General features: G+C 44.4%; 1 pseudogene and 1 gene segment (V, D, J or C); both read right to left on the bottom strand.

Annotated features, from left to right (window-relative positions):
• Positions 1–11,258: 11,258 nt before the first annotated feature.
• Positions 11,259–11,773, bottom strand: LOC136318235 (immunoglobulin lambda variable 6-57-like; annotated as a pseudogene).
• A 4,044-nt stretch (positions 11,774–15,817) lies between these two features.
• On the bottom strand, positions 15,818–21,888 carry LOC136318234 (immunoglobulin lambda variable 5-37-like). The segment is given in 2 exon segments: positions 15,818–16,212; positions 21,786–21,888. Coding segments are annotated over 2 exon segments (498 nt in total).
• Positions 21,889–22,881: the final 993 nt, after the last annotated feature.

Raw genomic sequence — 22,881 nt, 5'->3', positions numbered from 1 at the left:
GAAGGGGATGCCCCGCAAGGAGCCCCAAACTGGAAACTCCAGCACAGGCACCTAAATTCCTTATTCACAAATCCTTCACTCAGGGGTTTTTGGTGTGGAGATAAAATAACAAAACAAAAGCAAAGAATGACATCTCAGCAGGAAAAAAGTCAGAGAGGGACCTTTGAAAATAAAGGTCCTCTAGGATATCATGTAAAAATACATGAAAGCAACAAAGTAAACAGACGGTAAACATATAAGAGAGCAAATTCACACGTGTCCTGGGACCCTTCTACAAAAACAGACTTCAGATTACTCTCTGCTGACGTGTTGGCCCTGGAGAGCCTATTGCGTGAGTGTGATCACGTCTGATCCTTGATCACAGTAGTTTCAAACTGGCTAGCCACAGACAAATTACAGATTGATTGAACAAATTGCAAATTTGCTCTACTCACCTCTGGAGGCTTTCCTGATGACTCCAAATGGATGGACAGGCACTCTGATTGTCCATGGCTGACTGTCGACCAGACAGAAAAGCCCAGCAGGGACCTGGAAAGTCTCAGGTGGCGCGTCTCCTGCTGGGTTTCTGTTCCCAGAAGTCAGGCTGAGGAGGCCAGTGGCCCTGCTTGTGTGTGGCAAAGACAAATGTGTCCAGAGGACAAGATCTCGCTGAGGCCTCCAAAATGTTATATCACAACAGTGAGAAACAGACTTCTTCCCATACAGTTAAGTAACCAAATTAAGGAGTCTTTATTTTAAAGCCAGTGATCTCACAAAGACCTAAATCTTCAAATGTAGTGGCTCCAAACACAGTTTGGCACTAGCTTTTAAAGACAAAATTACATACTGATTGGGAATGGGGAGGAGAAGAAGCAAGCAGTAAAACAAAGCAGTGAAACATGCTCTCTTACAATGTTTATCTATAAGATTAATTCAGGGAGAAACATTCCAGACACATCTGCAACCTTTCAGAACTATCCAAGGCCACAGTCTGGGAAACCAACCTCAAGACCAGGGGTAGGGAGTTTTTTTTAGAAAAAGTGAGTTCTGCTAAAAGTCTCTTTGTTTTAGAGAAAATAAGTTCTGCCAAAAATTACTCGTGCTAAGGGCCTTTCTTTTTTTTTTTTTTTAATTTTTATTTATTTTTTACAGAGACAGAGAGTGAGTCAGAGAGAGGGATAGACAGGGACAGATGGACAGGAACAGAGAGAGATGAGAAGCATCAATCATTAGTTTTTCATTGCGTGTTGCGACACCTTAGTTGTTCATTGATTGCTTTCTCATATGTGCCTTGACCGCGGGCCTTCAGCAGACCAAGTAACCCCTTGCTGGAGCCAGCGACCTTGGGTTCAAGCTGGTGGGCTTTTGCTCAAACCAGATGAGCCCATGCTCAAGCTGGTGACCTCAGGGTCTCGAACCTGGGTCCTCTGCATCCCAGTCTGACGCTCTATCCACTGCGCCACCGTTTGGTCAGGCAGGGCCTTTCTTTTTTATATTTCAGTTCCTACCTGCTGATTACTCTACTTAGTCAGCCTTGCCAGTGGATTGATTTGGTTTCTGGGGTTGTTGTCAGGGCTCCCGTCAGCTCCCCGTCCTCACTGCACACGTCCTGGCTCTTTATCTGTGTCTTTGCCATGAGAACATGACGTTGTCAGAGAAGAAAGGATTTTGTTGTTGATTAATTCAGTGTGTTCTCATTTACACTTGAATTCACCCTGGGATTAAATTATATACCCTGCGGTGGGCAAAGGTAGGTTTACGGTTGTAATAGAGCTAAATAATACAGTAATTAATAAATAATAACACAAGGTAAAATGTTGTGGTTCATGTACTCATAAATGTAAACATACTTTTGCTCACTATTGAATATAGAGATATAATATATAGCTATCTGATAAATAAATAAATAAATTTAACATACTTTTTGTCTAGTTTTATAATTTTCCTCAATATTGACATAAAAGCATATCTCATCTCTTTTTAGAGCTTACTTCTTCATTTCTGACCTAAACTGCTCCTGCCTTGTTGTATTCTAATTTACATTAGCCCTGATAAAGTTCACTTCTCTCAAGTTCAGAAATTCTAATAGGGTTATATTTATAAATTCTAAGTTCAAAAAAAACATATTTATTCATTCTCACACCAAACAAAGAACCACAGAGGGAAAGGTATGACAGGTCATGTGGTTACAGTGGAGGAAGTGAGCAGGTGACAGGTCTGAGAGCCATGTCCTCACAGGGAAGGTCCCCCAGAAGCTGGAGATCAAGGCTTCTCAGAGAGTGATCTCCAGGAAACAGAGAAAGCAGCTTCCCTGAGCGGTGAGGGTGCAGGGGACGGGCATCAAGCCCGGGCCGGGAGCAGGGCCCTGCAGGGAGGTGGGAGAGGGCCCCCGAGTCTCCCAGGTCACAGATGCCAGACTTGTGCATTGCTTGTCACCTGCCCAGCAGCTCTGAGGGATATTTTGTATCTGTGTACAAAGTGACTCTGTTTGACTTGGAAGGCCAGCAATAAAAGTAAGTATTTTATTGACCACTGAAGACAAACTGAGACAGGAACATGAGACTGCATGCTTTAATAGCCCAAGTGACAGCAAAAGATGTCCTGTGACCAGCAGGTGTTGTCACAATCCAGGACAGAAAAAAATGGGTCATGGGAGAGAGGAGGGCACAAAATTACCTCTCTTTCCCTTGGCACAAGTGTCCTTTGTGCATGGGGTGGTATTTATCTACGTGACAGTGATAGTCAGCCTTCTCATCAGGCTGGAGGTCAAAGGAGGTCAGTGAGGCCATGTGCACAGCCAGTAGCCAGACAAGAGGTCTGGACCACTGACACTCAGGCACTTTTGTCCCAAGTCACAGGTGCAGAAGGGTTTGTTTGCTTGGAGCTAACTGTGTTTGCTGCTTCATGCTCAGGAGACCATGACCTCAGACCCAGGCTCATTGAGGGCTTCACAGGAGGATTGACAGATACTGGGAAGTCCCTGCTCCTAATGTCCCTCAGCCCAGCCCACACCCAGGATTGTTGTAAAGCTCCAGTAGGGTGAGAGTCAGGGCACAGTCATGGCCTCAGGGCTCAGGAAGCCCCCTTTCAGGAGTCCACATGGTCCTGAGTGCTCTCGGCTTTAAAAGCGTCTCATCCATAGGTCAACTCACCCCCTTCCCTGGAGCAGGCTCTGCATTTCTCCAGCAAGAGTGAAGCATTCTCACCCTATCAAGAACCCCAAAATATTTCTTGACCTCAGCCACAATTTGCCTCCTGATACCCCCTCTCTCCTAATTGAACAGTAGGTGCAGGTACCCAGCAGAGGTTGTACCAGCTCTGTGCTGGAAGTCCGCATGCACCGGAGTTGCCACCCGGGACCTCACATCTTGGGGCCCCATCCATGGTACTCAGAGCTCTTCCATCACCTGTGCACAGGTGCTTGGGAGGAAGGGGAAGGTCACTGCTCTGACCTCCTGAAGGGCAGAGCCCAGGCTGTAGAGGATGATCCACCTGCTGGGAAGGTTCCTGAGCTATGAAAAATAAAAAAAATTGTCATTTGCTTATTTCAAGAAAAGAACAGCAGTCCCACTAACTGGTTTAGCACACATGACTGACAGGCAAAATGTCAGTGATATAATGAGAAATTTATTTTTGATATTGGTTTTATTTTTCTTAGATTTTAGAAACATGGAATAAAAAATGGGTAGTAGAGATTCTAAACCAGAAGTTACTTCCAAATATAGTTTACATGTAGAATTTTTTTTTTAATGCTCATTTGTTGTTGCCACGGTCCAGCCACAACAAGTTTATTGCAGGGTCTTCAAACGGGAAAAGGTATGGAATTAAATAAATGATAGAGAATTAAAGATATATACATAAAGATGGGTTGGGAGGACCACACGGCAAACAGTCTCTACTGCTTCTAAGCTGATGCAATAGCGGCCCCCAGAAGAACATCTGCCTTTATTCAGGGAAAAAGTGTGGTCTATTAGCAATTCAATTGTTTCCAAGACAACTCAAAGACAACCCCCACCATACCATTTAGATCTAACTTTACACCAAAAAGAAACTAGCTTCCAGCCTCTTCTGGAGAACATGGGTGGGATAAGCAATAATCAGGTATAGCTCTTTGTTAACTGGGCAGGTGAGATGGGTGGTTAGGCCCAGCACCTGTCCCCTGGATATAAAAACACCCTGTTTATATTTCAGTCCCCAACAGATCCCCCTTTTGTATTTATTAAAACTTCAAATTTGTGTATTGTGATCCATACTTATTTGAATTTCCATGTTCGGATTTGGAGGCAGACTGGAAAAATATAAAATAGACAACAATATTAAAATAGCCAATGCTAACAGATACTATAACAAGTGTCTAAATACAATGAAGTGATTAAAGCCTATTAGATTACCAAGAAAAGTCTTAACTAATACAATAGGATTTAAAATAAAATTCTTAGTCTTAAATGTCTTTAACGTGTTAATGTAATTTCACTAAGTCCATGTTGACTCCATCATCGCTTTATATTATTTGTAAATGTAACCCAACCCCACTTCAGTCTGCAAAGTGTCTCAAGGAGCAGGAGTCACACACATTCAGGGAAAGTCCACAAGGCACTGGAGTTGTGATCACATTTTCATGCTTTGCAGCTACAGTCTAAGTCCCAGTGACTACTGCTTCTAGCTGGTAACAATTCAAGTAGACTGGAAAAGCCGTCTGCAGCATGTATGGAGACAGAGCTTCTGTTTTCTTTAAACTGGAGAGGTGAACCCAGGGTGTCTTTCCCTGGAGCTTTGCAACCATGGTGTGGTGAAGAGAACCTGGGGATGCACTATGCTGGGTAGCAGAGGTAAATGCATCTAAATTAGGAGCAAGTCCCAGCCTAAAATAGGCATGGGGCATTGAGGCAAGAGAAATAAAGGAAATATTATATATTAAACAAAGTAGCAGAAACTAAGACTATCAACACCCACAACAGAGATTTTTGAGGGATGAATAAAAACCTGAATATTCAGGCAAGGCATAGTAAGTGGCCCTTGTGTCTATAAGAAATGAGATTAGTTTACCTGCTACTTGGAAGAAATACCCTAGGCTTGTCCATAGTGATGTGAGATGGGTCAATGGCCCTGGGCACTTTTAGTCTTCAGTGGCAAGCCCCAGGAGGCTGGCAAGGTCAGGTCACAGGTAGCAGGAGCAGGGCTGGAAGAGACTAAACCCTCCCTTGGAGGAGTGAGGGGGCAGCGTACCTTCAAGTGTCCCTTTTTCCCATAGCAAAGGCATGTCCCTGGTGGGGGCCGAGAAGCCTGGCAGGCTTTAGCTTAATGACCTTCCTTTCCACTCTTGAAGCAGGGCCCTGATGGAGTCTTACGAAGCCCCTTTGGGGCATTGGAGCCTTTATGGGCATATGCCAAGAGCTGGTATTTTGCCTGATTTCTTTTTGGGCTATGTCTGCCTTTTCTGTTTCTCTCTTGGTCATTATAGACCTTAAAAGCCATGCTTAGAAGATCTCGCTGAGAGGTTTGAGGGTCCCCATCTGCCTATATAAACTTTTTTCATATATCTAGAGCTGATTGGAAAAATACAAAACAGCATTATTAGCTGGATTAAATAAAAGAGGGTAGAAGTTTGCAGGAGAAAGAAAAGAAGTTTGGCATCTTCTGTAGGATTTTAGAGTCTCTCAGCTGCTGCATAAACCTGTATAACAGCATTCAAAAGAAATTTTTTTTAAGTAAAAAGCATGATAAAATAGATTTGCAGGAGTTCCAGGATATGACTCCATCTCCCCTTTTTAAGATTATTTATAATTGACCTTTAAGCATTTGTTGAGCACATTTTATAATACTTTTATTTCAAAATTGTAAGAAATACTTGTCTTTATGTTAACTTCTAACAAAACATAGTAAATGCATTTTCAAGTAACATTCCCATTTTTATTAAAACGTTTTTACCCCATTAATTAACAGACAAATTAAAGAGTATATTAAAGCTGGAAAATTCCAGTGTGGCTTTTATTATTTTTCTATATTATTAACAAAAATTTACATTTTTGTTAGGTAAATTTACTCTGCTTTAAGCTTTGTAGCTGCAGCAGCAGCCTGGAGTTTGAAGCAGTTTAGCCAAAATTAGAAAGTCTTTAGGATTCATATTCCATTCTATTTAAATTTAAATGAGCGCATTATACTTGTTGCAATTAAAATGAAAAATTTGTAGAGATGATATCATTTTATTTTTTCAATATTAAAGCTGGCATTTCCAATTTTTGCATGCAAGAATTTGAAACATCATATTTAGACAACATTAAACAAAGACCAAACACAAACAAGGATTAGACAAGGTAGACAAATTAGAGAGAAACCCGGGATTTTAGAGATAAGAACATGGCCTGCTTGATTTTTATGCAGGGCTATTATGATAGGAACAAAAAGATAGAAACTAAACAGAACTCTCTTGAAAAGGTTCAAGAACGGCCGTTTATAAGATTCTGCTTAGTCACATCCAAATAGGAGTTACCTTCGCTCTCATTTCAGGCATAGAACAGTAAAGAAATAAAATGAGTTTAGAGAAAGAGAATAACTGGAAAAATCTGTAATTTTCCCAAACTTTTAAGTATTTCTATTTATTAAAGAAAATCAGATAATAACAACTTTAAAAAGCTTTTCAGTCTTCTAATCATTCATAAATTCTAATAGCTGCTACAACCAGCAGCCAAAATCCTTCGGTTTAAACCCCCGCTGAAAGGCAGGTTTAGCTTATCTGGAAGGGGACTATTTTTCCGCTCCTCTCCTGGGGCTGGGGCTCCTAGGCAGAGGCCAACCTGCCTCGAACAAAGGTCAACCTGCCATAGAGCTGTCACCCTCGCCACTGCCACCACCCCCGCAGCCACAGGGATTTGGGGCCCCCGGCCTTGGAGGCGCTTCCTTTGCTGATACGCCTCGAGCTTGTAGGAGCTGCACATTCCAGCAAAGGAGGCTGCACTGTGTACCTGGCCTGCGCCACCCATGAGACTCATCCCGTCTGCTGCCCGCGCGCATTAGCAGGACATGCTTTCTTAGCCGCCCACGCGAGTGGCTGCCTGTGCGTCCATAAGGCGACCATGGCCCGGTCATCCAGGCAGCCTCTGGGACTCAAGGCGGTGGCTGCCACGGCTTCTCACGCTTGCGCTACTGGAAACTTGGTGGCTTCCGGAGCCTTCCTTGTATTTGGAGCACGCCTTCATGGCCGCACACCTTTTGTATGCGGATTCCGAGTATTGGCCAGAGCTCTCACCTGCCCCATTTGTGTCTTTTTTGCCCCACTGACCTGGGAAGCCATCGCTTCTGCCTCCGCTGTCGCCTGCTCGCTTCACCTCGGAGGTACTGGTCAGGGTGAGCCGGGAGGCCAGCGCAAACCCTAGTCCACGAGCGGCCTTGTCCCTGCCGCTTGTTTTACCGGCTCTCAGCTCATCGCCCCTGCCTGGGGAGGCCAGCCTTCTGCTGTTTGGAGCCGAGATTTCCAAGGGCCTGAGACAAAGACTTTGGGAGCAGAGGGCTGCAGAGCCGCAAAGTTTAAAATGGCCATAACTGTGATATTCCCATTTTCCAAGTTAATCTTAGACTCCAAGCTTTTATATTTACATTCCTCTGTTTCTACCTCATTCTGATCAAACAACTTATTCTCAAATAAAAACATTTGTACAAAAAGAAAAAGGTTCCTCACTTTTGAACCTAGTACTCCCATAGTTATTTACTTCCAAATTATTACTATACTCTCTCCCCCCACACACTGTACTTAAAAGCTTTATTCTCTAAAAACTTTAATTTACTTCGTGTGTTTACTTTTGGGGAAGTTTCATTACCTTTCCACTTTCCCTTTTTCGATGGCCCCATGTTGGGACCCAATTGTCACGGTCCAGCCATGACAAATCTATTACGGGGTCCTTGAACTGGAAAAGGTATGGGAGGGGAGCAGAAAGCAAACAACAAACAAAAACAATGAGTCCCCATGGTGGGAGCTCAGCGGAGAAGCCTTGCTCTGGATGCTGAGTGTGAACAGAAACTTATTCAGGGAAAGGGATCCTCACAGAAGAGGACCTAGAAGTTGAGGAATGTTCACCCTTCCGGGGCAGAGAGGAGAGGAGACTGCACACCCATGAGGCTTCTGCAGAGCAGGGGACTGAGCGTGGCCTGGACATCCAGAGGGACCACTGCGGCCATCCTGAGATGTTGTCTTGTGTGCAGGGACATTATTAATCTGGCTGTGCCTGTCACCAGTGCTTCAAATTAAAGATTTAGGTATGTAGATCATTCTAGGACTTTGCAAGGGGACATCCTGGGGCAGCTGGAGGAAAATGACAGCAGAGAAAACTGGGAAGGACTGGAATGGCTCATGTCACGAGTTAGGACACAGGGAGGTGACCGATTGAACTGCAAGCTGGGGAACTGGGAGAAATGGTCCACAGTATCAGGTAGATGAATAGTATTCCTGAGAGAGGTGGGGATGACCCACCGACACTGGTGCTGTTGGGTGGAAGGGCAGGTGCGAGGGCTGTGTGTCGGGTTTGTGGTCCATTTGTCACATTGAGGCCAGGTTCTAAAAGTGGAGATGTGTTAGGAAGATTCAGCAACAATCAGTGCTGCAGAGACTGGTGTCCTCCTTTATGGGAAGACTAACAGTATAAGAAGTCACCAATTGCCAGGGCTCTTTGAATGTGTCATTCATGCATTTATTCATTCATAAAGTCATCCTTTAAACCAGTGGTAGTCAACCTGGTCCCTACCGCCAACTAGTGGGCGTTCCAGCTTTCATGGTGGGTGATAGCAGAGCAACCAAAGTATAAATAAAAAGATAGATTTAAATATAGTAAGTTGTTTTATCAAGATTTATTCTGCCAAACTTAGCAAAATTCCAACATAAAGTACTTGGTAAGTAATTATTATTATATGCTTTAACTTGCTGCAACTCTGCTTTATAAATTTTATAAAGTAAAGTTCTTCCTTACTTTATAAATCACCATTACTATGGAACCGGTGGGCAGTTAGAAAATTTTACTACTAACAGAGATACAAAAGTGGGTGGTAGGTATAAAAAGATTGACTACGTCTGCTTTAAACAGATAAGTAAAGAATGTCTCATGTGAGTCAGGCTTCCGACATGGGAGGGGTCAGGCCAGAGCCTGGATCACTGGAGCAGGAGGATCCGGACAAAGGCAGGGGTGCAAATGGCTCCAGAGGTTCCCCAGGCTGACAAATTCCTGCCATCTTCCAGATAGTCAACAGATCCTTTCAATCCAAGTCTGCAGCTAGGGCAGGGAGGACAGTGTCTTTATGGATGTAGGGACAAATTAGAGGAGAAGGCAGAGAGGAAAAAGGCCCTGCTCCTGTCCTGGGGTGGAATGCAGCAACACAGGCCATCTAGGCAGCTCTGGAAGTGCATCACCCAGAATGACTTACAGTAGACGCTGAATGGGGAGCAGAGGTGCCCTGTAGTCTCACAGCCTCGAGGCTGCTCCAGGCATGATTGGCCCAGCAGGTGCCTAAAGCCCAGCCTTTCCTGCTATAGGCAGTGTCTTCATGGGCACCCCACACGCAGGAGACTTTCAGTCTCCCCTGTCCACCTGAGACTTCCCCAGACCTACGCTATGCTCTGAGGCTCTTCCTACCCATCCTTCTCTCCCCCTTCCCGGGAGCAGCCGTTCTATGAAGGCTTCCCTCCCTCTCCAGCTCCTTCCTGTTTGTCCGCAACCAGCATTCCCTCTTCCAAAATATAACCTTTCTTCGTCATCTACATCACATGCAACTTCCAGATTAGAGAGATAGACAAGCCCAAAGAAAAACATGTGGCTTGTTTTGTTAATTATTGCAGTAAATCAATTTTTAAAGTATATCATTGACTTACTATGTTAATGTCTATATAGTGTGTATCTATACACATATATTATGGAGAAGTTAAAAGACTCCCAAGAGGGGTGACCTCAGGACTATGCACTATTTTTAAATCTGTGTTTTCTGTCCTCTGAAGTTTTAAGAAGTGCATTTGCTCCAGAGAAACACCATCTCATGAAATCTGTGAAAATAACTCTGGGCTCTGGGTATGTTCATATCAGACGTCATATTACAGCTGTGGTTTGATTTAAACTTACAGGTGATCCCTGTATGATGAATGAGGCTATGACGTCTCTTCACAATGTGTATGCTTGGGAACACTTCCAAAGAGGAGGGATTTGCATTATGTTTCTTAGTGCCTAAGTGTATCTTTGACCTTCACAGAAGTGGGAGAAGAGGGTAAATTTAAACAGCAGCCTGTTCTTTTCAGACCCATAGAAAAATACAGACACCAAGAGTACAAGAACTATCATGTTTTTATTCATCCTTTTGTCTCATGCTTGAAAACTTCTCCAGCCCTGACTGGATAGCTCAGGGGCTTAGAGTGTCGTCCCATTACACAAAGTTCGTGTGTTTGATCCCGGGTCAGGACACACACAGGAAAAGATAAATGTGTCTGTTTCTCTGTCTTTCTTCCATCTTCTCTCTAAAATTGATAAATACATTTTAAGAAAACCCTTAAAAAATAAACACACCAAAAGATAATATATGAAGATAGATATGCTAGAATTTCATGTGCATTGTTTAAAATTTCAATATATTAACGGCACCCATAGTCTGGCCAAAAATTGTACTCTGTTCTCTGGTTAACAGGAAATTCCATGTGACTGGGCCACAGGCTCTCTGACCTCATGTGAGTGTGTGTAACTGTCCTGTCTAACAGACAGGAACACGGAAAGACAGAGAGATGACACATCTAGTCTCCGTCCAGCTGAATGGCCTAAACAGGACTGAAAGTCAAACGTGTCCAAGTAGCTGAGAGCATGTCCTTTTAACCCAGTGGTTCTCATCCTGGGATAATTAGGCTTCCTCAGGGGACATTTGGAAATGTCTGAAGGAGTTTTTGAGGGTCATTACTTAGAGAACAGGAAACTACTAGTAATGTAGTCATGGATCCTAAAAGATGTTTCTATGTCTCACGTGTACAGAAGACCCCTCTCCACAGGCGATGACTCGATCTCCAATGTCAGACATGCAGAGGCTCAGAAACCCTGTTTTGAACTAAATCACCTCCATGAAGTGATTACAACAGAAATAGACAATAATCAACATATGGGGGAAATCTGGAAAAAAAAATACAGAAGGACACGGAAACCGATAATCTCAACACAAACTTTCCAGCAGGAGACAGAAAGGAACTCCTCTCTGTGGTGCAGACGGTGAGGGCAGACCCAGGACGGGGAGGCTCTGGGGAGTTTTGGTCTCACTTCCCCATGAGTCTAGAGCACTGTGTGCTTATAGCCGCTATCATAAGACTGAAAGTAGTAGTCGGCCTCGTCCTCGGGCTGCAGCCCAGAGATGGTCAGGGAGGCGGTGTTGGCAGAGCTGTCAATGGACCCGGAGAACCGATCCGGAACCCCAGAAGGTCTCTTGTTATCATTGTATATAATGGTGGTGGGGCACTGCCCGGGTGCTGCTGGTACCAGTAAACATATCTGTCACCAATGTTGCCACTGCTGCCGGTGCAGGAGATGGTGACCTTCTGTCCGGGAGACCCTGACACAGAGCTGGGCTGAGTCAGCACAAACTGAGCCCAGGACCCTGCAAGGAGGAAACAACACAGAGATCAGGGAGGACAGAACAGACCCCTTTCCCAGGGAGGGGGGAGAGGTCATCCTCCCAGGTGACAAACAGGTGCCCTCCCAGAATTCCCTCAGGCTCCACCTGTACAGTGAGCCAGGAGGGCGAGGAGGAGTGGAGCCCAATCCATGGTGCAGACGCCCCAGACTCTGCTTCCTGACCCACAGCCAGACCTGAGCCTTTACACTTCTTATATGTCCCCCTGACACAGAGGGGGAAGTCTATGCAAATCTTCCTCTTTCTGGAGGCTGTGCAATCTTCCTTTTCCTTAGGCTCCTTTTAGATACAGAGCCAGACTCCTGCTGAACTAGAGGAGGGGGAGGGCCGAGCCCAAGGATGACACAGGAAACCTGCAAAAGTCAGGGAGAGAACCCACAGCTGAAGACTAAGGGTACGTGTGTGATCTCCAGTGAATGTAGGAGGCATGGTGACCTTGGGTGACAGCTGGGACTCAGGGCTCCTGCCCCAATCCTGGCCCTAATAGAGCCCCCTTTACAGTTACAGTGTTCTCAAATTGGCTCATTTCACTTAGTAATATGTGTGTTAGGTTCCTGTGTTTTTCTGTGGCCTTAAAAATTATTCTTTATATTTCCAATCATATTTCATTGCATAAATGAACAAGCATTTTCTGTGACCCTGTTGAGGGTCATAGCAGTTGCTTTTTAAGGTATAACAAATGCAAAAAAAGGGGCTACAATTTTTTGTGCTCATACTTGTTTGAACATAAGTAACTGATATAAGTAAACACCCAGCAATGTGATGTCTATATTGTCTCATGTAAAAGTGTGTTTAGCTTTGTAAGAAACTGACATAGGGTCTTGAAAAGCAGCCATGCTATTTTGTACTCTCAGCAGCATGAGCTAGAGTTCCTGCTGCCCACATCCTGGATAGCATTTGCTGTCATCCGTGTATTGAGGGTTATCCATTCTAATGAGACTAGTGGCATCTCTTGTTTAAACTTGTAATGCCCAATGACACTGTGTTGGGCACATTCTCAGGTGCTGACTCCCAGGTGTACATAGTCCTCAGTGATGAGACTGCTCAGATCTGCTCAGTGGGCAGGCGTTCCCTAATATCAGGGACTGGAGCTATATTATAAAGATTATTTATATTTATTGAAATATAATATACTATCCCTCCATAATTGGTAAAAATACACAGATTGTAAAAGTCACTTCATATCAAATTAATGAATATAATCAAGACTCCTTTAAATGGTGATAATTAAATAATGTAATAATGTAATATTCATATTATATTTTAATATTGTACATACTTGCTTCTTTGGATGATATCCAAATGAAGTTTTCAAAACATGTTTTAACATTTAATATCAATATGTATTTTATTCCATTTTCAGTTCAATTAGGTATTTAATAAAAAATTGAAGTGTTGTGTGATTTTTTATCTATTTTGAGGTGAAAATCAGGCCTGGACAATTCAATCTATGAGGGGAGGGGGCTGAGATATGAGGTAAGTGTATCAGTCAGAGCCAACTGCTCATGCGCCTTTCTGGGCCAACAGGTGCAGGGAAGTCACACTTCAGTGAGGACACTGCCTGCCCAAGTGTGCAAGAGCCAGTACAGAACTTTCCTAGCCTACTTAGCCTAGAACCCTGAGCCTCAGGTTTAGTCCACCAGTGCCCCCTGCTGGTCTCAGAACAATTATCCCCATTTCAAACCAACCAGCTCTTCTGGAAGAGCTCTGGTTTGTGAAATTGGGTTATTCTGATGCCACTACCCAAGGCAGTAGAATCAATAGATCCCCTCAGTGTAGCTTTGTGTTGAGACATTCATTTTTAAAGGTCACTAATGATATCCAGACAGCACAAAAATGTGCAAGGTTACCAGATATATCACAGGATTCTTTGAGTTTTGAGTTTACTTCTGTCTTGCCCCTGGGTTCACTACTGGTAAGTGAACACCTTATAACAAGATCTTGGATTAAGATTTTGCGAAGAACCCTGTTGGTTTCTACCTGGCGATACTCTACTTGGTGAGCCTTGCCAGTGGATTGATTTAGTTGCTGGGGTTGTTGTTAGGGCTCCCATCTGCCTCCCCATCCTCACTACACTTGTCCTGGGTCTTTATCTGTGTCTTTGCCATGAGAACATGATGCTGTCCGAGAAGACAGGTCTTTTGTTGTTGATTGATTCAGTGTGTTCTCATTTATGCTTGAACTCAACCTGGAAATGCATATACACAGGCGTGGCAAAGGTACGTTTGCAGTTGTACTACAGATAAACAATACAATATTAATAAATATGAATACAGATCTAAACTCTATGTTTTATGTACTCACAAATGTTAAGTTACATTTGCCTACACTTACACACTCACACACACACATATATATTTGATAAATATAAGATATTTTTGTCTAGTTTTGTGATTTTCCTCAACATTACCATAAAAGCACATCTCATCTCTTTTCAGAGCTTACTTCTTCATTTCTGACCTAAAACTGCTCCTGCCCTGCTGTGTACTTATCTTCATTAGCCCTGATACAGTTCATTTGTTAAGAGTTTGGTGGTTTTCATGGGGGTTGGATTTATAATTTTATACCTCCAAACATAGATGCTTACTCATTCTCACACCAAACAAAGAACCACAGAGGAAAAGGTATGAAGGTCATGTGGTCACAGTGGAGAAAGTGAGCAGGTGACAGGTCTGAGCCATGTCTTCACAGGGAAGGTCCCCCAGAACCTGCAGATCAGGTGTCCTCAGAGGGTGACAACCAGCAAACAGAGAAAGCAGCTTCCCTGAGCGGTGAGGGTGCAGGGGACGGGCATCAAGCCCAGGCCGGGAGCAGGGCCATGCAGGGAGGCGGGAGAGGGCCCTCAAGTCTCCCAGGTCACAGATGCCAGACTTGTACATTTCTTGTCACCTGCCCAGCAGCTCTGAGGGATATTTTGTATCTCAGTGCAAAGTGACTCAGCTTGAATTTAAAGGCCAGTAAGAAAAGTAAATATTTTATTGACCATTAAAGACAGACCAAGGCAAGACCATGAGGCCACCTGGTTTAATAGCCTAGGTGACAGCAGAAGCTGTCTTATGACTAAGGGTGTTGGTCTCAACCAAGGACAGAGAAAGAGTGGGTCATGGTGAGAAGAGGGCTGTGATTAGTCCAGTTTCCCTGGGCACAGGTGTTCTTTGTGCATGGGGTTGTACTTATCTAAGTGACAGTGATAGTCAGCCTCCTCATCAGGCTGGAGGTCAAAGGAGGTCAGTGAGGCCATGTGCATAACCAGGAGCCAGACAGGAGGGCTGGACCCCTGACTGTCTGTCAGGCACCTGACGTAGGTAACATGGTAGGATGGATGCGCTGGCTGGGTGTTCACTGTGTTTGCTGCTCCATGCTCAGGAGAACGTGACCTCAGACCCTGGTTCATCAAGGGCTTCACAGGGGGAGTGACAGACACTGGGAGTCTCTGCTCCTGATGTCCAGCCCACCATCACCCTGTTGGGAAGCTCCAGTGGGGTGAGAGGACAGGACACAGTCAGTGCCTCGGGGCTCAGGAAACTCCCTCTCAGGAGTTCCATGGCCCTGAGCGCTGTCAGCTCTATGAGTGTCTCATCCATGGACCCACCTCACCCCTTCCCTGGAGCGGGCTCCGCATTGTCCCACCAATGGTGGAGCATTCTCACCCTATCAAGACACTCAAAAAGATTTCTTGGCTCACAAATTTCTCTCTTGGTAACCCCTCTCTCCTGATTGAACACAGGCTCAGGAACCCCGTAGAAGCTGCACCCAGCTCTGAGCTGGAAGTCCTCCCGGGCCGCAGTCTCCACCGGGGACCCCACATCTAGGTGCCCATCCACGGTACTCAGAGCTCTTCCGCCGCCTGTGCACAGGAGCCTGGGAGGGAGGGAAGGTCACGGCTCTGACCTCTCACAGGAAGAGTCTTGGATGTAGAGGACGGCCCACCTGCGGGAATGGTCCCCAAGCTCTGAAAAAGAAAAAAAAGAAAGAAAAACTTATTTTCTTATTTCAAGAGAACAGCAGCAGTCCCACAAGCTCTGATTTATTACACATGGATAACAGGCAATATTTCAGTGACATAATTAGTAACTTATTTTTTATTTTGCTTTTCTATTCCTGACACTTAAGAAACATGGAATAAAAAATTTATTGTAGAAATTCTAAACCACAAATTACTTCCAAATATACTTTGCACATAGAAGTTACTTTAAAATGCTCATTTGTTGTAAATTAAGACTGTGGTAATTGAGGTTTTCGTCCCACTCCCCCTTGGGTGTGTGTCACTGTGGGGAGCGTTATTGTACCCGATGTGACAGTAATAGTCTGCCTCGTCCTCAGGCTGGAGCCCAGAGATGAGCAGGAGCCCCACATTGGCTGAGGCGTCTTTGGATCCAGAGAAGCGGCTGGGGACCCCAGAGCCCTGGTGCTTATCTGAGTCTGACTTGAACCACAGGAGAAACTGAGGAGGGCTCCCTGGCTTCTGCTGGTACCAGCGAATAGTATATACAACAACATCGATGTCACTTCTCAGAGTGCAGGTGAGTCTGGCTGATGCCCCAGGAGACGCAGAGAAGGAGGGTAGCTGAGTCACCACAGGCTGGGACAGGGAACCTGCAGACACAGACACTTGTCAGTAATGGTAAGGGGACCAGGGAAAATTTCTCATGAGATTCAGCATGAAGGGAATAAACTTGGTCCTCAAGGCCTGTCCCCACCTGTGCAGTGAGAGAAGAGCAGGAGGAGGAGAGGGGTCCAGGCCATGGTGCTCACAGCCCTGAGCCCACAGTGGGGCTGGGCTGCCCCAGGCCTCCTTTTCTTCTCCCCCCTCTGCCAGAGGAGGGGCTGTCCATGCAAATGTGTGTCCCTCAGTTACCACCAGTTCCTCCCTGAGCCCTGGGGCTGAGCTCAGCTCACACCTCACACTGAGGAGAAAGGAATTTGGCTTCACTCCTTGGGAGAGCCCCAAGAAAAAGAATTGCTGAGATCACATGGAGGTGGTCTTTGGGCACTCTAGACAGTCAGAGTGAGAACAGCTGCTGAGTCCCCATCAGGAAGCACAGGCCCAGCCCTCAGACTCAGGATCATTTGAGTGAATGGATCTTACTAGCTGTGGTGGAATTTAGGACAGTCTCACAGCGCCTCCTGCTGGTCATAGGGCATACACCATTTCCTTGGACCTAAGGCCTGGGAGCCCTGCTGGTTACTGCAGCTCACCAGGTCATTGTCTCTACTACACAACCCCATGGTCTGACTCCTAAAAACACACAACCATATGGTTCAGCTATTCCACCTCTGGGTATTAATTGGAACCTAAGAAAAATAGTAACTCAAAAGATACATGCACCCCCATGCTCATGGCAGCATTACTTACAACAGACAAGACAGAGAAACAACCTTAATGCCTATCAAAAATTAAACACATACATTATATGAATATACATGAATATTATGAATTTCTAAAAATAAACCTTTAGACAATGAGCTAAGTGAAATAAGTCTGACAGAGGATGAGAAACACCATATGATCTCACTGATAAGTGGAATTAAACCATAACCAGGAGATCATTTGCTCTATTCCCTAGTTTTGTGTAAATTTTTAAATCTTTCTTTACTATAAATATTAATTTCTAAATAATATAACTAGTAAGTTACAAAATTTTAATTAACTTATTTAACAAAGAGCATTCTCAGACCTCATGAATTGAAATTATATAGTAGTGAGAAGAGCAATAACAATAATATACTCGCTATTGAGTTAGCATCAGTTATGGAGGTGAAGTTTTCTTGTTTTTAATTTTTGTTTATTGATTGTAGAGAGAGGAGAGAGAAAGGAAATGAGATGGAAACATCAACTACTAGTAGTTGCTTCTTGTATGTGCCTTGACCAGGCAAGCTGTGGGTTACGAACCAGTGACCTTCGCATTCCAGGTCAACTCTTATTCACTGCACCACCACAGGTCAGGCTTGAGGCAGAATCTTTACTTCTCCATACTCTGAGATTCTCGTGCCTATGACAGTCATGAGTTGGGTATGTGTGCATGTGTGAGTGTATGTACTGTTGGTATGTGTATGTGTGTTTAAGTATGTATATATTTATGTTTGTGAGTCCATCCTGTGGTTTTTATACATAAGTCAACACTATTGTGTATTTACATATATGATAGTATTAACATCACAAAAACTTACCATATTTTCCCATGTATAGTATGCACCTTCTTAAAAATTTGAGGTCTAAAAATTGGGTGCGTCTTATAAAATGGTTGTAAATTTTTTACTTGCAATTCCCGCTTTTTCATGCTTTTTTTTTGTGCTCATAGTTGAAGACAGTGATTCATCATCAGAGACAGACAAGGACAAACTAAAGGATGGGAGTTATGACAGTGATGAGGAGCTATATAAATTTTATGATAAATAAAACTTGAGTTCCATATCTTTATGTAATACTTTTTTAAATTTTGGGCCCCAAAATTAATGTGCGTCTTAAACATGGGGAGATATGTTAGTTACTGGTTATAATTTTGTAATATATATATAATTGACAGAGATATATAAATATATATATATATATAATTGACAGAGACAGAGAAAAAGAAAGGGACATAAAGGAACAGACAGACAGGAAGGGAGAGAGATGAGAAGCATCAATTTTCATTGTGGCACCTTAGTTATTCTTTGATTGCTTTCTCATATATAAGAAAGCAAGGTGACCCAGAAGTACAGCAGAGTGAGTGACACCATGCTCAAGCCAACGACCTTGGGCTTCAAGCCAGAAACTTCGTTCTCAAGCCAGCGACCATGGGGTCGTGTCTATGAACCCACGTTCAAGCCAGGTGCCAAGCGCTCAAGCTGGATGAGTCCACACTCAAGTTGTCGACCTCAGGGCTTCAAATCTGGGACCTCCATTTCCCAATCTGATGCTCTATTCACTGTGCAGCAGCCTGGTCAGGCTGTATATATATTTCTTTATATTATATAATAGATCTAGACACTGAGAATGGCCCCAACAGCTCCAGTACCTTCTGGCCCAGGACCCTGAAGCAGGTTGAGCACCCTCACAGCTAATGGAACAGCCCCGCTGTGTGCAGCTGGTGGGAGGAGAAAGCGATGCCCCTCCCCCATACCGGTTCACTTTCCACCACAGGAAACTCCCTGTGCAGGGAGTGAGGAGGGGAGGGGAGGAACCCGGGCCATGACAGAGAGCCCAGAGCTCTGCTTGCTGAGGCCTAATGTTGACCCTGGGGAAAAATCACTCCTTAGGTGTCACTTCCTTTGCCCACAGAGCACTGTGGGTCGTGTTTCTTCAAGAAAATATAGTTTTGTTATGTCATTTTCTATCTGTCTCTCCTTTAAATCAAGCCAGGCAATGACTTCATAAAAGGAGAATATAAAACAAGAGGCAAATGTGTGAGTCAGAGTTGAGTGCTCATGCAACTCCTGAGGAACCAGATACAAACAAGTCACACCTCAGTGAAGACACTGCCTGCCCAGGTGTGCAAGAGCCAGTAGAGAACATTCCTAGCCTGCGTGGCCCAGAACCCTGAGCTCTCAGGCACAGTACACCAGTGCCCCCTGCTAGTCACAGAACACACAACCAGCCGCCCATTTCACACCACCCAGCTCTCCTGGGAGGGCTCTGGTTTTGCAGTTGCATCTTTCCAATGAGCCTACCTGGGGCAGTAGAATTAGCTTATTCCCTCTGTGATGTTGGGGTTAAACCACTGATTTTTCCTAGTCACTAATGACCTGTAGAGAGCTCTATAAAATACTATGTCACCAGATATTAAAGGATTACTGACAGTTGAGTTACTTCTACCTGACTCCTACTCCCATTACTGGAGCATGACCACATTGTTTCTTCCTAGCTCGTGGACTGTTTATTATTTATCTTAGAGATAAGGGAATGACAGAAACATCAGTGTGGTCTTATTTGTGCTCTGACCAGGAATCAAATCCATAACCTTTGCAGCTCAGGACAATTCTTTAACTAACCAAGCTATCCAGCCAGGACCGTTGAGTCAAGTCTTAGACTTAAATTCCCCATTAATCCCATTAGTTCATACCTGGTAATAATTCTACTGGGATGATCCTTACGGGTTAAAATATATGGTTGTTTTGCTCTTGTTAGTTGTTTGTTGTGAGGGTTTCCTGTTAGGTCCCCAGCCCCCAGTGGACATGCCCTGACTTTTTTTTTATGTGTCCTTTGCCATGAGAACACATTGCTGTCAGGGAACAAATGTCTTATGTTTTTCATACTAACGCAAGTACTTATTCACCCTTGAATGTGATACAAACAATACTTCCATTCTTCTGACTCTTAAGGTATTTAAGATATTTTTTCCATTTACATAATTTTTCTCAGTACAAAAATTGGTATAAAATATTATTATGAGTAAAATTCTACCTGTTTTACAAGTTCTTTCTTCATCATGAGATTTATAAACTCTATATTTTCAATCTTCATTTTCTGGGCTCATGTTCATTTGTTAAGGGCTCTATGGATTTAATGGGGGTTGGATTAAAAAGGTTAGGTATAAATTAATTGATATTTACTTCATATCATTCTAATAGGAGAAAGCATAGGAAAAGTAGAATGGATCACGGGGTTAAATTAGAAGAAGCGAACAGGACACAGGCCTCAGAGCCATGCTGTTTCTGGGAAGGAGCTCCTCAGAGTGTCATCTCAGAAGACAATAATACCCAGCTTCTCTCAGGTGTCAGGGTTCAAAGAATGAGCATCAAATCATAGGCCAGGAGCAAGGAGAACCACGGGGTTGGGAGATGCCACCTGGGTCTCCCAGGTCACATATCCAGGGTTTCTGTTGTCCTTGTCACACCATCAGAAACTCTGAGGGATATATTGTATCTGGGTACAAAGTGATTCTGTTTGAATTGAAGAGCAATAAGAAAGAGTTGTTGTCAGTGAGCCCTAAAATCAGGCCAAGGTGAGATCATAAGACCTCCTGGTTTCAAAGCCAAAGTGTCAGGAGAGGACAAGACCTGAGCCAAGGTGGTCACAGTCAGGAACAGAGCAGTGATGGATCTCAGGGGAAGGAGGGTAGATTTTCACCTCACTTCTCTATGGAGGGAAGTTCTCTGTGGCATCGAGCTGTGTTCAGTCTGTGACAGTGGTGGTCAGCCTCCTCATCATCTGGAGCTTGGGGGTCAGGAAAGCCGTGTGCACACACAAGAAACAGAGAAGAGGCAGAACCCCTGAGGGTCAGTCTCCCCTGTCTGTGTCACAAGGTAAGAGATCTGCCCAGGAGCCCTGGCAACCATTGTCATGGTAACCCTTCATGTATGTGCTCGCCTGGGGCAGGAGAAGGCTACCTCAGGTCTGGGCTCATCAAGAGCTTCACAGGGTAAGTGACACAAGCACACACTGGGGAGTCCCTACTCCCGATGTCCCACGGCCCACCCCACACCCTGGATTGTTGGAAAACTCCCATAGGGTGTCAGAGGAGAGAGGGCACAGTCAGTGCTTGTGGGTTCAGGTCACCCCCTGAGGGGAGTTTCCAGGACCCTGCGTGCTGCTATCTCATTCATGGACTCACCTCACTCCCTTTTGTGAAGCAAGCTCTGCATTTTCCCAGCAATGGTGGAGCATCATCCATCCCCTTCGGTCCCATAGAGAGATGTACTGGACTCAGACTACAAAACCCATCTCCTCTTGACTAACTACTGTCTCCAGGATATTGCACCTGAAGGCACAGGTACCTGTGAGAGTGCAGGTCAGCTTTGTGCCTGAGTTCTTCCTGAGCCTGCGTCCTCACACAGCATCTCACATTGTGGTGCCTCGTGCCCGCATGGCGGTTGGCAGTGAATTCCAGACCAAGCTAGACAGCCTCACCTCAGCCTCACGGTACTGACGCTGAAGAAGGGAGGTGTATGCGGGCCTCTCCTTCACCTTCTACACTGGATACAGGGATGCCAGAGAACTCGCTGCTTCCCTCAGGGGACTGCAAAAGGGTTAATATGGGTGGAGTCATGCAGGAGCAGGAATCAGACACAACTTGAGAGCTGAGGCGACATGGGCATGACAAGAGGATCCTGTGGTTCTTGGTGAAGATGTAGAGAGATTCACAAGGTGATAAGAAGACGGAAGACAGAAATAAATCACATGATCCAGGAGAAGGGAATGGCCAGGAAAAATGATATTACAGTAGAATTCTGAAATGCAAACTCACAGGGGAAGAGCTTCATGGCCTCAGAAGATGCACTTTGGTTCGTCAGGTCACTGAGCTTGCTGGCTGGTTGAGGCTTCTGGAAAGGAAGAGTGGTAGCAGCCATGTGTCGGGGGGTGAGATGTGAAGAGAGGGTGAAAAGGTGGACAGAGGGACAACAGAGTCACGTTAGGACAGATCAGATGGCAACTCTAAGAGAACGTCCAAAATCTAGATGTCCTTCTTTGGATGTTCTGTATAAGAGGAATCATGGTGATTTGTAGATTTGGTCACAGGAGAAAATAAACCCAGTGCTTAGCATTTCATTACCCTTTGTAACATTAACCATTTTATTTTCAACACACACAATTTGCATCATTGGCCATATCTTAGCATAATAAAAATAGTAAGATTTAAAAATATTCCCTAAAAGTATTTAGCATCTTAGTGGTCTCCAAGGTAAAATATGAGTTGAACAAACTTTTTGAAACATGTTCCTGCCCTGTTTGTGTGAGAGTTATGTGCGTAACTTTTTAAAAATTATTTTGTGACATGTGGACGTTACTTACTGAGACAGTTAAGTGTATTATTATTCATCTGTCTATAGTGTTGTGACTGAGCACCAAGTGAAACCTCAGTAAATTACTTTTTCAGGATCCTTGAATATTTACCAAGAGCTACTAAAATTTTCTTTGCTGACCTCGTATTTTAGAAACTTACAGCCACAGACACATTTTTGTGACAATGGGCCGGAGATGACTCTTTGTGCTCATTAGCTGATTGTTGGAGGGAGATGAGAACGTAGAGATTAGAACTGGGAAAAATAGTTGAACCTTGATAGATACAGACGGATGATTCCATAAGGACAGTGACAAGGACAGCCAAGCTGGGAAAACCAGGAGAGTTTACCTGTGGCTCTCATGGTTGGCTTATATCCTGGAGGGGCACAGTCACAATGGAATGAGTCAGGCTGATTCTGATGTCGCTCTGTGACCAGGCTTCTGTGAGGTAAGGTGGACATTGTCAGCAATGGCACAAAGTTTGCAGAGGAACAAGTTGTTTTGTTTGGGGATCAGAAGGAGCCCCAACATAAAGTGTGTAAACAGAAGATAGTTTTTGG

The sequence above is a fragment of the Saccopteryx bilineata genome, unplaced genomic scaffold, assembly GCF_036850765.1.
Source record: "Saccopteryx bilineata isolate mSacBil1 unplaced genomic scaffold, mSacBil1_pri_phased_curated manual_scaffold_17, whole genome shotgun sequence".
NCBI lineage: Eukaryota > Metazoa > Chordata > Mammalia > Chiroptera > Emballonuridae > Saccopteryx > Saccopteryx bilineata.
Note: the sequence above shows the minus strand (reverse complement) of the source record. Positions and strands in the feature narration are given on the sequence as shown.